The following is a 15,019-nucleotide window of genomic DNA, read 5'->3' as shown; positions in this document are numbered from 1 at the left end:
CATAGGCTCCGCCCAACAGGAAGTTGGCTATTCAGGGCTGTGTAAAAAGCTCATGCTGTGGAATTTGATATACTCGTCATAGGTTTTTTACCCGATTGCCACCAAACTCAGTGAACATGATCTCAAGACATTGGGGATGCTAAATTGCGAAGGGATTTTTGATATCTCGAACAGTTTGGCCGTGGCGAGGCGATGATGTTATGGCGAGAAATGAGAAACAGGAAGCGTCTAATAACTTCCACATACATTGTCTGATTTTGATCAAACTTCAGTGGTTTGTTCGTTGTATGATGCAGATATCATAGATGTGACTATTATGAGTCAAAGTTATAGCGCCACCAATTGGCAGCAGGAAGTGTGTCTTTTTCAAAATGCTTTGAATTCAGCATCTTATTTTTACTCGATTTGCTTCAAACTTCATCAGAATAATGTAAAAATCATCTGATCTCACTCTACCTCTCTGTGTGTGTGTGTTGAGTGTGGGGGTTTGTGTGGGAGAGAGAGAGAGACTTTTAAACATCTTTATTCACCAGAAAAAATGTATCAGTTATTTTTTATTTTTTCCATTACAGCTTAAGAAATCTCTTAGGCCTTATCCTTTTCTGTCAGTTTTAGGGGGAAAAAAAGTCCTAGAACCATTTAATTTGTAGGGCACTGACAATATAATTTTATACAATTAGGTTAATAATTATGTTAATTACAACATAAAAAGATCTAAAGATACAAACGCGTGGATTTATAAATTTTTATGCTGCAGAAAATTATTTGACACTCATTTGATTCTGACCTATAACATCCTGTGACATGACATTCATCTGAATTTTCTGATATCTTTAAAGTGCATTATCCAAACTCTTCAAAACTTTTTACATATGGAGAACAAGTCATTCGTTGGAAACATGCTTAGTTTCATATATTTAAAATGCTCAGGGGAGTGACAGAAAATTAAAAACTGCCAATCAGTTCAGTCATGAAGACTAAGCTGTAATGCAGGCAAAAATATTTCACAAATGCTTATAGATCAATAAAATCGTTAAAAAATGCTTATACATAATTAAAGGTTTGGTAACACTTCACAATAATGTCTCATTTGTTAACATTAGTAAATGCATTAACTGACAAGAACCATCAATGCACAATATATTTTTGCAGCATTTATTAATGGTTGTTGATGTTAGTTAATCAAAATGTTCATGTTAATTCACATTGCATTAACTAATGTTAACAGATAAAGCTTTAAATTAATAATGTTTTAGTTTTGAACTTAATATTAACTAACATTAATAAATGCTATATAATTATTGTTCATGTTAATTTATATAGTTAATGTTAATAACTGAAACCTTATTGTAAAGTATTATCAAAGTTTTATATATTTGTGTGTGTGTGTGTGTGTGTGTTTCACAGTCTTAATGGTTTGGATTAACCCTTTGATTTCTGTATCCCTTAAAACCAGCCTGCCAGAGGGTTACTGTAAATGCATGTGCCCACTGTGCACCATTCTCCAGATGCCACCGGGGTGGCGTTTGCGCTGATGGCTTGGGCCCGCCATCGCTGCTTGCAGCTATATTTTAATTTGATCTCCTGTGGTTAACGATAAACATTTTCTTAATGCTAAGCCCCTCAATTTCACTGATCATTTGTTGAAAAAGACTTAATTTTCTAAGACATCAAAACAACCCAATTGCTGGGTTTGTCCCTATTTTACCCAGCACTGGGTTATATTTAACCCAGCATTTTTTAGAGTGTATATTTATAAGAGTTAGTAAGTTGACAATCTAATAGTGTCTTTCCAAAAAATGTGAAACAATTACATTTAAGTGCCCTCTTTGTGTGAATAATATTGCGCTGATGGCTTGGGCCCGCCATCGCTGCTTGCAGCTATATTTTAATTTGATCTCCTGTGGTTAACGATAAACATTTTCTTAATGCTAAGCCCCTCAATTTCACTGATCATTTGTTGAAAAAGACTTAATTTTCTAAGACATTTAAGGTCCTATTTTGTACCCTATTTGTTGAAAGTGCCGGCAAACAGAACCTGGAAAGCGATGAGACGTTTCTTTTGAACAGCTGCAGTCAATGATTCCAAAAAACATAATGACCGATACATCGCAGCTGTCCAATTACATGATCACTTGATGCGCTTGGCAAATTAGAAACTTATTTACCATGCCTGATGTTTGTTTTGATGTCAAACTTGTTTCACATTAGGATGCCTGTCACGGCACACTATAATCTCAAATTGCTGTTCCTCATAAGTGTTCAGAGTGAGCATAAAGCTAACATGAATCTGCTTTAAATGTTCACAAACAGCCCAGCTGGTTTTGTTTTCTCAATCAAGCGTGTTGCATGTAGCAAGCCAGCAGCTGTGAATTAATGCAGTTAACTAGTAGTTGTCAGCAAGGACTTTATATGAATCATGTTGAGCTGCATGTCAAGGCCTCTTTGTTTGGTTGTAGAGACTCAGGCTCCTCCAGTGAAGCAGACGGTGTCCTTCCGGATCAAGAATGCCAAATGCCACCTGCACCCAAAGCATAAAGGGAGGGCAGAGGACAACGGCAGACAGATCGGGCCAGGTCAGAGGTCATAGGGGCCAGGAAATGAAGGGTACCATGTCATTTTGATGGTCCCTGTTGTGGAATAAGGTCATAGGACTGTTTGCTGAGGGAGCTGCATTCTCGTTTTGCTACTTAGACAGCAATAATTGGGATAAGGGATAGTTTACCCAAAAATGAAAATTCTGTTATCATTTACTCACACTTACTTCATCCCAAACCCATAAGACTTTGGTTAACATTCAAAATATTCCTAACATTTTTAATGAAACCTTTGAGGTTTCGAAGCAGTTCTAATATTCAGTCTTTCTAAACTAGGGCTGCAACTAACGATTATTTTGATAATCGATTAGTTGGCCGATTATATTTTTCGATTAATCTGATAAAAAGCCTGTCTTTTTTTATTGACAAAATACACTATTCCACATGCTGCCTAATGCTATCCTTCAAACAGATGTGCCAACTAAATGCTATAAACATACTGTATGGTGAATATATCTATATAGTATGTGCAAAAAAAGTTATAAAGCACAGTTTAAATGGAGAGTTTAAAGACAAATGGACAAAGGACAGTTTAAATCCCTACACTAAAAGAGATAATACACTACACTACTCTTTGTGTGAATAATAACTTGATTTCCAGGTGGCCAACCGTGCAACAACTGCCTGGTCACGTTCGTTAACCTGAAGTGCGACTCGTCTAAGAAGGCCAAAGGTCGTCGGGCACGTAACCCATCAAGCAAAGAGGTCACGCGCATCACTCTGGAGCTGGAGGCTGAGGTCAAGCCAGGAGACGCCACTGGTGAGTCTGACATCCTCCACCTAAAACAAACTTCCTACCTACCTACAGAAAATGCAGGATGAGCGTGGAAATGCGGTGCATGAAGGTCATGACGTTCATCTTGTTCTCCTGTAGGGAACTGTAACATGATGTGTCAAAGGCAGCGCATGGAGCAGCAGATGAAGTCATACATTAAAGCCCTGAAAAAATCCATTAACCAGGAGCGTTTCCTCATCCGTGTGGCTGGATTGGAGTACGAGGTGGCACAGAAGATCCCACAAGCTGGACTGAGGCAGGAGAACTGTGGACCGGGCAGAGAAAAAGACAGCGGCCGCTGTGGTAAGAACGGAAGAGTGAGTGGGGTTTGTTTTATATTAACCCCCTTCTCCACTGCAACTTGATGCAAGAGAGCTATCTTTAAACAAAGTGCCAACTGTTAAGAACGAACGAGAGCATCTACTAGAGATGGTCTGGGACTTGCATAGTCACAAAACGGTTGACTTGTAGGCTATTTAGCTGAGACTCTAAATTAGCGACTCATGAATAAAAGTTTTAGGTCTACTTTTTTGAGATTATTATGACGCTGATAACTGTTCACCCCTTTTTTTCTGTGAAAATGTGTTGTTTGCTTTTATATTCCATAGCAGTTTTTCCCAAGAAATACCTAGAAATGATATATTTTATATAAATAAAATATGTGAAATATGAAATAAATTGTCCTGCAATAAGGTTCATAAAACGAACCTGCAGCGTATAGAAAAATGTTGCTGAAAGAGATTTGGCTTGGACTCTGATCGCCTAAGCTTGTCTGGTTTTTTATGCAGAAGTGATGCAAAATGTGTAAAATGAACAGACGTTATGCCATTGCTATTCTTTGACAATGATAGTTATCTGAGATTGCTTGCAAACATTTATAAGAAGGAATTGGGAAGCACTGACAACAAATGCAATGGAAACAAAACCAACTAAAGCAAAGTTCACAATTTTTCAAGTCTTGGGTTACGAATTATAGCATTTTACATTGATCGCTTAAAACCACAAGGTCTTTAGAGTCGAATTTCAAAGTTGCATCTGTCAAAAAAAACAAAAAAGAGCTCAGAATTTCAGCTTCCTCACTGCTGCCCCCTGCTGGCTGCTCTCTCTTAGTCAGATGTTTGCCTGGGTCATACTACCATGGTGAGCAGGAACGCTGCGCCCAGTGCCCACCTGGAACATTCCAGGAACGTGAAGGTCAGCTGGCCTGTGACCTTTGTCCTGGAGGAGACCGCCATGGCCCAGTAGGGGCCCGCAACATCACGTCATGTGCAGGTAACTAGACTTAATCAGTGTGCCTTCTACTTGTAATAGATGTAAATGTTTGCTGCACTAGGCACTTCTTCATTTTTCTCTTAAGAGTACACTTTTAACCTTTCTTGGTCATTTGTTGTCTGTTTATAGGTCAATGTCCGCCTGGTTATTTCTCCAGCGACGGGTTCAAGCCCTGTCAGCCGTGTCCGGTGGGAACGTACCAGCCCGACCCAGGACGAACACTCTGTTTCCCCTGTGGAGGTGGGCTCGGTACCAAAAGAGAGGGCGCCAGCTCCTTTAATGACTGTGAGGTCAAAGGTCAGACATTTTGAGACTCTACAGTGCAGTGCATTTACATAAAGCTAGACAGTGGGGACAAAATAATGTTTGGAGCAAAACATGGTGCACAATTTGTATGTTGTTTACACCAGTGTAATTTTGGCATAATTGAGATACTATTATAGGTTTTTAGTAATATTTCAAATTAGTTTTTATCTTTTCTTTTCTTTTTAGTTAACGTTTCAGTAATTCCGTTGTTTTGTCATTTTATTCGTTTTTCTTAAATATTTGTATGTATTTTGTTAATTTTTATGTAAATTTTAGTTATTTTACTATATCATATATGTATATATGGTATATATATATATCATATAAGTTAAATAAAAATTTGAAATATTCTGGGAGGAGAGTAATGAAAATGTAAATGAATCATGCAAGGTTATGAAGATAATAAAGAAAAACACAAACTCAGTGTTAACAGATGAGAGAAATGTTCTGCGTCAACACACAAATTCACTCTGAATACATTAACCTGTTACTGTAATTTCTTTATTCTGTAAATGTAAGGAACGTTTTAAATATATATTCAATTACACGCTGTTAACCCTTTACAGTTACTATCATAAAATTCTTGAATTACATGTTGACTTTTAAACCTTAATGTAAAATCCAATAACAGATATTTCAGCAAAATGAATATTTTTGCGCAGCATATTAATTTTCTCCCTCTCTACTGCATTCAGTCTGTTTGAAGCGCCGCCGCTCGTTCAGTAGATTCTGAAGTTTAACTGTCAGGATGAGCCTTAATGCAAAATAAAAACACTTGCATGAATATGTAACATTTACAGATAATGATATAACCGTAAACTGAAGGTTTTGCACTGAGGAATCATTTCACACATTAAATACATGCATCTGTCAAAGCGCCTGACAGGATGAGCAATGTTAAACATTACGCTACTGCATTAGTTTGAATTTTAAAATAAAGCATTCGCATGTTTTGGGCAGCTTGCATCATTCACCTTTCCTGAAGCAACTCACTCTGTTTCTTCCACTATTAAATTCATTTCGTCCATAGAATGCGTTATTCAGTGGTATAATTTGATGCGACTGGCATAAGTTTTCTGTGCATGGTGGGTAGACGCAACTAATCAATAATGACATTCGTTGTCGATAATGTTCATTATCGATTATTATCGATTTTATTGATTAGTTGTTGCAGCCCTGCTCTAAACCTCTCCTTTCCCTGAGCCTACTCTGCTCTGATTGGTTGGATGGCCCAGTCTGTTGTGATTGGTCTATCGCGTACAGCATGTGTCAGAAATGATACTCCCATTGCCATAGTTCCACATTTTTAACGCTCGATAGAAAATATAAACATCTATTATTTATCATACTTATAGAGCCAATTCTTTATTTTGGAAGACAATAACTTTATTTATCATGCACTTTTGGCTTTACAACTCTGCAGATTGTTTACATTCACATACAGCTACATTACACACTGCATGAAAGGTAATATTAGAAATGGCATAATAGGGGCACTTTAAGGTTGTGAAGGCATGGTAAAACGAATCCACATAATCCAAGTCTTTGTACGAGCACTTTATATGACGATCTAAACCAGGGGTGGCGAACATCGGTCCCTGCAGAGTTTTGCTTCAACCCTAATCAAACACACCTGAACAAGCTAATCAAGGTCTGAAGGGTTACTAGGAAGCTACAGGCAGGTGAGTTTTTTAGGGTTGGAGCTGAACCCTCCAGGACCGGAGTTCACCACCCCTGATCTAAACAATGATCTACACACAAGCATGCACATATGGTAAACTTGGCATGCTAAATATCTGGAGCTGTCGGCGATTCACAATCACGCTGTGTGCAATGATTTCTGACTGAAAAACACATCGGCGATGACCTACAGCCAATGAGAGACCAAGATACAGGGCAGCGGGAAGTTCGGGGAGGAGTTCTATGAAACGTAGTTTGCGGACCAGTGGTCCCTGCAGAGTTTTGCTTCAACCCTAATCAAACACACCTGAACAAGCTAATCAAGGTCTGAAGGGTTACTAGGAAGCTACAGGCAGGTGAGTTTTTTAGGGTTGGAGCTGAACCCTCCAGGACCGGAGTTCACCACCCCTGATCTAAACAATGATCTACACACAAGCATGCACATATGGTAAACACATAAGCGTGTGTGCATCTCGTTCACAATATGTGATTTGCTCTGTGTGCGCATGTTTATATGTACAAAAAGGCCTAAATTGAAGATGAGTAAATAATGACTATTTTCATTTTTGGGTGCCTTTAAATCCCCATTATTGCAAATTTCATGGATGCGACGTCTTTGAAAATCGTGCAGTGTGAACTCGGCATAAGGGTTGCGGTAGTCAGTTTACTGATATTTGTGCCATTATTTAACGACCCAAATAAAGCATGTCTTAACCCATTTTGTGCCTGTGTTTTGTAGATTACTCACACCTGATTACCATCAACTCTGCTTGTTTGCGACCTTAAGCTAATTTGCGCTGCTTTTTGTAGATTGCTTTGATAATTACGGAAATGATCCAGCTGCATCTGTATTCTTTCATTTGCACGTTGATCAACTGCAGTTCTTTCCACTTCCATCGCACTTTAATAGAATTGCTATCTCGCGTTAATTTGTCCTGTTCAGTAAATCTGGGCCTCAGACTCTTGTGTGCGAAGGAAGCTTCATGCTAAATCAGCTCATGTGATATTGGTGTTTGTGTGTGTAGTGTTGTGTTCTCCAGGTCACTATTATAACACCTCAGTTCATCGTTGCATCCGCTGTCCTCATGGAACCTACCAGGCTGAGTTCAGACAAAACTACTGCATTTCCTGTCCTGGAAACACCACCACAGACTTCGACGGGGCCATCAGTGTGTCTCAATGCAAGAGTGAGTCCATTCATTCTTAAGCGCAACTTCTAATCAGTCGATTAATCAGGCTAATTTGAAATCTGGAAATAAAAGCAATATCAGATCAGCAAATTGCATTTTGAGTGAACTGATGCGTTTTATAAAGAATAAACCTGTATTTTGGCACTGGGAATAAAAAGCATTTAAAGAATAAAAAGTTATCCAGGTCTAGAAATGTTCCATTTTACCATAATGTTATCTTGTTTGTTTGTGGTGTGTTCAGATCGGGAATGTGGGGGTGAAATAGGCGAGTTCATCGGGTACATCGAGTCCCCCAACTATCCAGGAAACTACCCAGCCAATGTAGAGTGTATCTGGACGATCAACCCTCCACACAAACGCAAGATTCTGATCGTGGTTCCAGAGATCTTCCTCCCGTCTGAGGATGAGTGTGGAGATGTCCTAGTAATGAGGAAGAACGGTACGTTTTTGTTCTCTGCTAGGCTTAACCTTCAAATCAACTGTCAAAAATGATTTCACACTTTCAGTACAACATGCTTAAAATAGCAAGCTAGCGTTAAAGTACCCTACCGTTCAAAAGTTTGAGATCAGAAAGATTTGTAATGCTTTTTAAAGAAGTCTCTTATGCTCATCAAAGTTGCATTTATTTCAAAAATACAGACGAAAACAGTAATATTATAAAATATTATTGCAATTTCAAATAATGGTTTACTATTTTAATATACTTTCAAACATAATTTATTCCTGTGATGCAAAGCTGAATTTTCAGCATTATTACTTCAGTCTTCAGTGTCACATGATCCTTCAGATATCATTCTAATATGCTGATTTATTATCAATGTTGGAAACCGTTTTTGCTGCTTAATATTTTTTTTAAACCTGTGATTTTGAATAAATTGCTGTTCTTTTTAACTTTTTATTCATCAAAGAATCCTGAAAAAAGTATCACAGGTTCCAAAAAATATTGAGCAGCACAACTGTTTGCAACATTAATAATAAATCAGCATATTGCTAATAAATCAGAATAGGCTTGTTCGAGATGAACTACACTAGTCTGCCACCGGCTGGAGAGAGTAGCCGCTTGCAGTTGGGGCGAAATTAAAAGCAGAGGCGTCAAGTCGGACACTTTCTGCTCCACGCTGTCACAGTGTTTGCATACTCTATCACAGAGGAAGTGAAATATATGCAATATTTGTCAAATACACAGACGTTTCAGAAACGTTTTCATGAGCAACACAAGCACTTTTTATATACTGCTTAATATAGCACCATCTGTTCATGAATAAATTTCAACATAAACATATGAAGAGTTTGGTTCCAAAACGCGATAAATGCAATTTTTTTTTAAATTGAGTATTGTATCTGGTCGGTATTGAAAAATCAATTTTAAATTTTACGCATAATGCGATATCCGCCGAGTTATTCTGTCATGTTTTCTCCCTTTCTTTCCAAACCGCAACAAACGCCAGTCTCCCTTCTCTGCAGAATGCGATATATCCGCTCAACCAATCACAGCGCACCATTCCACGCACGGTAAACAGTAACAACCAATCACAGCGCACCATTCACGCACTGTAGACCGTAATGGCGGTGCTTTGAATACACACGGCATCCTAGTTTTCCTCATCTATTTTGTACTTTGTGATCAACAAACAAACTTAGGGCTGCACGATAAATCACATGTGATTGTCATGCGCATCTCGTGATTAATAGTAAATCTCCATCACGTGCTTTCAGATGGAGCGGCATTTAATACACAGAGCCGTAGATCACTCATCACTGCAATATCGCGTTCATAATTGCAGGTGAGTCGCAGTCGATTATGAACGCGATATTGCGTAGCTTGTTTTTATTAATGCCATTTATGTTTTTGTTAATACAGCGTTTAGCACTAGTCAACTAAATGAATGTAACATGGCAAAGATGAATGCACTTTTGGAAGTTGAATGTAAGGGAAATGTCATTTTGGAATTTCTGTGGTTTAATGTGATATTTGTTGTTCATGTATGTTCATGATGAAATTTTCTTGGGTATATATGCTTTTATCAGTGCTTTTTGATAAACGTGACTCAATATAACAGTGCGACTACACTGATTTGTGAGCATTATTGGAATTGAATTGTTAGAATAAGCACGCAACACGTCGTGCTTGTCATCACAGAATCTGACCAATGAGAATAAAGCGTGTCGTCATCAAGGCTCTCGCAGCCGATTTTGAGCAACTGCAGTGCCTGACCTCGGCGGCTGGTCTCGTTTTGCTCTCGCAGTACTTTGATGACACATGTGATCGCAAGGCTGCTGCAGCGCCAATCAAAGTCGGACAAATTTTCTAACCAGAATGCATTGCTTTTGTCAGGCGGCAGCTGATCTTTGCGACAAAGCCTAATGATTTCTGAAGAATCATGTGACACTGAAGACTGGAGTAATGATGACAATTCTGCTTTGCATCAGGAATAAATTATAATATTAAACCGTTATTTTAATTTGTAATATTTCATATGATTTTGATCAAATATGTACAGCCTTGATGAGCATAAGAAACATCTTTAAAAAACACTAAAAACCCAAACTTTTGGACAGCAGTCTAGGTTTGATATTAGTGTAATAAAATATTGACTTTCCAGGGTGTCTGCAGTCTCTCCATGTTAGTGGTGATAGTTTACTTCTAAAAATAGGTTTGCTTTGATTTGAATGCTGACATTTTCTTTTCTTAGGGTCAGCGACCTCTATCACCACTTATGAAACATGTCAGACGTATGAGAGACCGATTGCATTTACAGCCCGATCGCGCCGCCTCTGGATCAACTTCAAATCCAACGATGTAAACAGCGCTCGCGGATTCCAGATTCCATACGTCACTTACGATGGTACAGTCTCGAGATCAGCCCTAGTCTATAAACATTTATTTGTGTGTGTGTGTGTATATGTATGTATGTGTATATATGTACAGGTGCATCTCAATAAATTAGAATGTCGTGGAAAAGTTCATTTATTTCAGTAATTCAACTCAAATTGTGAAACTCGTGTATTAAATAAATTCAATGCACACAGACTGAAGTAGTTTAAGTCTTTGGTTCTTCACAATTAAAAGAACCAAAGACTTAAACTACTTCAGTCTGTGTGCACTGAATTTATTTAATACACGAGTTTCACAATTTGAGTTGAATTACTGAAATAAATGAACTTTTCCACGACATTCTAATTTATTGAGATGCACCTGTATATAAAAAATAATGCTAAAAATTCTCAGGAGAAAGATTTGTGATGGGTTTCAATTCATTCTTGACTTTCTTTGTCACTAAAGTGTTTTGATTTTCTTGTATTTAGAAGACTATGAGCAACTGGTTGAAGACATTGTAAGAGATGGAAGACTTTACGCCTCTGAAAACCATCAAGAAATACTTAAGGTCAGTTTTGCATTGACTTTTTTTTGTTTTCCAATACAAATATCTAAACATTCTTAAGATACATTATTTTGAAGTAAAATGACTTAAAGGCACAATATGTAATTATATGTACCATGATTCCACACTCAGTCACAGCGTCATCAAACTACGCCTTTGTCTCTTTGGTTATTTTGAATACGCGCCCTCTAGTGGCAAAAATTACATATTGTGCCTTTAAGATGTAAGTCTTGTGTTCTGAAAAATGTATCAAAATTTTGTTGAAAACAAGAAAAAGTATCTGCCAATGGGTAAGAAAAATAAGTTTTCCCCTTGAAACAAGTTTACTTTTCTGTCCCCACTTGCAGATGTATTTCTCGTTTTAAGCTCACTTAATTTAGATACATTTTTTTTTTTTAGGAAATAATTTAGTTTTTCGCTTTTCATTTTAAAGTATCTTCAGTTAAGAATGTTTAGATATTTATACTGGAAAACAAGAAAAAAAAATGTTATTTGCAGGGTAATGAAAGTCTAACTTTGCAATAACAGCAATGAATGCGTTAAGATACGTTTTATGTGTTTTCCAAGACACAAGTCTCATTTACTACATCTCTTTATCGAAAACCCGTAATTTGCTCCAAGTGTGATTTTTGCTTAAACTGTATTTCAAGTAATAGGAAGATTTTAAACTGCTTGTTTCCATGCAATGACCATGCATGATGACACAGTTTATTCCAGGTCTCATTCCATTTCACTCCTTTTTGTTTCTCGCCAGGATAAAAAACTGATTAAAACTCTGTTCGACGTGCTGGCTCACCCAAACAATTACTACAAGTACTCAACTCGGGACTCCACAGAGATGCTCCCGCGTTCCTTCATACGCCTCATCCACAGCAAAGTCTCCGCCTTCCTGCGTCCGTACAAATAGTCTAAAGCGCCATCTGCCTCCACACAACTCCTGTCACCTGGCCTCGAGTCAACGGGATCCTACACACACATTTAAAGGAAATATACACACACACACACATTTTCAACGGCACACACACAACCACTCTATGCAGATGTTTCACTTTACCTTTTTCTTTTCTTTTTCTTGTCAGTCATCTCTGAGGGGGAAAAAAAGCTTCCGTGTAGTCTACATGTAACGCAGTCGTATCCAGCCAAACTGAAGTGTTTCTTTTCTCTACGTGTCGGTCACCGTTCTGTAATGTGTCGATGTTTTTTTTTTTTGTTCGGTGGTTTGCACGCTCAGTCCTGAGGCGTCCCGTAGAGGAAGACGATGGTTTGGGTGGTTCCCACAACCCCCGTTAAGAGCGACGTCTGAGTTTAAACACGCCTGATTGTGTTGTACAGACTAAAAGTTGTAGCACGTCAAAGAGAAGAAAACCTATTTGTCGAACTGGAGCTAGCTGTGATCGTGCTTTAAAAATAGGCTTTTTTCCCCAAGCTCTAGCTCTCGTAAACTCGTAGTTCTCTAAATAAATGTACAATCTTTTGTATAGCTGTACTTTTAGTGTGCTCTTGGTAAGATCTAATTCATATCAAGCATTTCACATTGTTAAAGCGTTATATTTGAGCTCCTAGAGCATACATATAATCTCTAAAGGTCATGCTGTTGAAACAGTAATGTTTTATTAAGGTCTGCCTGTTCGGATGGTATTATTGTCAACTGCATATTCGTCTATTTCCTAATATTCAAGTTAATTTAACATGAGGCATAAGAGACATGTGGGTTATTGGAAAGGCTGGGGTGATGAAAAGGTAGGTTGGTATTGTAAAAACTGTTAACACAGTTCTGTGAAGGTTTTTTGCAGGACATGCAATTGCTGCTTCTTCAGAAACGTCACTTTAAGCCTTTGGTTTTACCTAATGCGATTCAATAAATTTCCTACAGAGAAGAGCAGTTGAGGGGCCCAACTCTTTCACAGGTTGGAAGTAATGTTTTCATAATGCAGACACGAATCACTGATAAACGTAAACCACAGGTTGACGCGGATGGAAAAACAGAAAAATGGCACCGCTCCACATTTCAGGATGAAACGAGTGTTTTGAGATTGTTTTGCACATTACGTAAGGACCTAAAGAGTAGCAGCGTACGGGTTACAAGTGTTGGGTTTCACCGGACCGTGGTGAGAAGTGCCTGAAGTGCAAAAAGTGTCGGGATAAACCTGTGGATGTCTACATTTATGAGTGTTTCTTGTATTAATTATGAACCCGTTAGTATTCCTCATGAATGTGTTTATAGGTAAAGCCCCTCACATAAAGTGAGAAAAGAACGAGAAGGTCAAACCATACCCAGTTTTGATATGTAAACAGAAAAGGACTGGTCAAAATGGTAGTTTACTGTTCTCTTTTTTTTTTGTATATTGTAAATATGAAATAAACGTAGACTAATTGGAGCTTGAGAGATAAGTCCAAACACAAGTTGTTTTCCCGACCTTGTATTTACCGTTGTGCTATCCTCATGTCCAAGGCTGACGCAAAAGAGGGTCCATTCGAACTTTAAACATTATCGCCAGATACATACTCTATGCAAGTATGCAAACGCTTGGCCAATGTGTTGCAAACACATGGTCCCAGTTGTATATAAACACGCACTCTTGCATTCATGCAGTCTTCGGGACTTAAGGGGGGCGATAGTTACTTTTTGAAAAAAAAAAAACAGAAAGCTAATTACATACATTGACTTGCTCAATGAGATTCTCTTCGCCATCTCAGTAGTTCACCTAAAAGACCAATCTCACTGTAGTTTACGTGGGAACCAGTCTTGGAGTCTCTACTAATGAGCTGATGACCTGAATGGGGTGTGTTTGATTAAGGAGACATGCAAAATGTGCAATGTCGGGGTGCCTCCAGGACCAGGGTTGGGAACCACTGGTTTACGCTAATGCAGTGCTCAGAATGCAACATAGTATTTGCGCATTTCAGAAAACGGCGATTAATTAAAACAAGCTAAAAATTTGTGTATTTACATACTTGTGTAGAATGTTTTGGGATTATTTCTGTGCTGGAAAAAAAAAGAAAATTGTGGTATTGACTTCGCTGGCTCCACATGGGGTCAAATGCATTTAACAGTAACCTTTGAGTTTAAGCCAAACCTCTTTTAATTAAAGTTAATCCATCTACAGACACACTTGGTTGTCCCACCCAATTTTATTTTTATGTTATGGACCGAAAATGTTAACCTTGAAGACTATATCATAGAATCCAGAACTAAAGAGAATGGAATGTGTGTGACATTTGCAAAGGTCATTTTATGAAGCAGTTATTGACTTTTTAGGTATTTTGTACATTTGTCAGCTATTACATGGGTCACTAATATAATTGTTTAAATGTATAAATATGATATAAAAGAAAAAGCTTGGATTAAGCCAAGAAGTAGTGAAATGTCAATATTGCCCCACTCGCAGAAACCAAAACTCACCGTCTACTACTAAACATGTCATGTGTTGCAGCACTGCAAGTTGGATATTTCCGTGAAAAAAGGGATGGGTCATATGTGAAATAGCCACAATTGCCATGAAATGAAAAGTTTGTGGCAAAGTAGTCAATGTTTTGTTGAATGTTCACTAAAAGAAATGCAGCGTATTAGCTACTCTTAACTAGTCGATGTCATTGGCGGTCTGTGACTGCTGCTTTATTTTGATCATTTCCCCTTTGTCTTTGCTCTACCAAACCCATTTCAAACAATGTTAAGTGTTTTGATCAATCCATGTTGCTGTTTTATTATTATTGGTCTGTTTTTTTTTTTCCATCTTTGCCCCATTTTTCTTTTTCAAAGTGTCTTTTTTGTTAGAGAAAAAATTACTTTGCCACAATGTTTCATGGAATGGGAAA

The 15,019-nt window shown here is 37.9% G+C and overlaps 1 protein-coding gene across 1 annotated transcript in view; it reads left to right on the top strand.

Moving 5' to 3' along the window:
• The window catches only part of LOC107711798 (signal peptide, CUB and EGF-like domain-containing protein 3), a 113,397-nt gene extending 99,562 nt beyond the window's left edge, over positions 1-13,835 (top strand). Inside the window, exons 14-23 of the mRNA XM_016516850.1 lie at positions 2,460-2,576; positions 3,199-3,357; positions 3,472-3,675; positions 4,483-4,644; positions 4,774-4,941; positions 7,656-7,817; positions 8,062-8,259; positions 10,514-10,666; positions 11,127-11,206; positions 11,958-13,835. Coding sequence (XP_016372336.1) covers positions 2,460-2,576; positions 3,199-3,357; positions 3,472-3,675; positions 4,483-4,644; positions 4,774-4,941; positions 7,656-7,817; positions 8,062-8,259; positions 10,514-10,666; positions 11,127-11,206; positions 11,958-12,110 — 1,556 coding nt within the window. The 3' untranslated portion in view covers positions 12,111-13,835. The remainder of the gene's footprint in view (positions 1-2,459; positions 2,577-3,198; positions 3,358-3,471; positions 3,676-4,482; positions 4,645-4,773; positions 4,942-7,655; positions 7,818-8,061; positions 8,260-10,513; positions 10,667-11,126; positions 11,207-11,957) is intronic.
• The last annotated feature ends 1,184 nt before the right edge of the window (positions 13,836-15,019 follow it).

The sequence above is a fragment of the Sinocyclocheilus rhinocerous genome, unplaced genomic scaffold (assembly GCF_001515625.1).
Source record: "Sinocyclocheilus rhinocerous isolate Xijiao unplaced genomic scaffold, SAMN03320098_v1.1 scaffold1409, whole genome shotgun sequence".
NCBI lineage: Eukaryota > Metazoa > Chordata > Actinopteri > Cypriniformes > Cyprinidae > Sinocyclocheilus > Sinocyclocheilus rhinocerous.
Note: the sequence above shows the minus strand (reverse complement) of the source record. Positions and strands in the feature narration are given on the sequence as shown.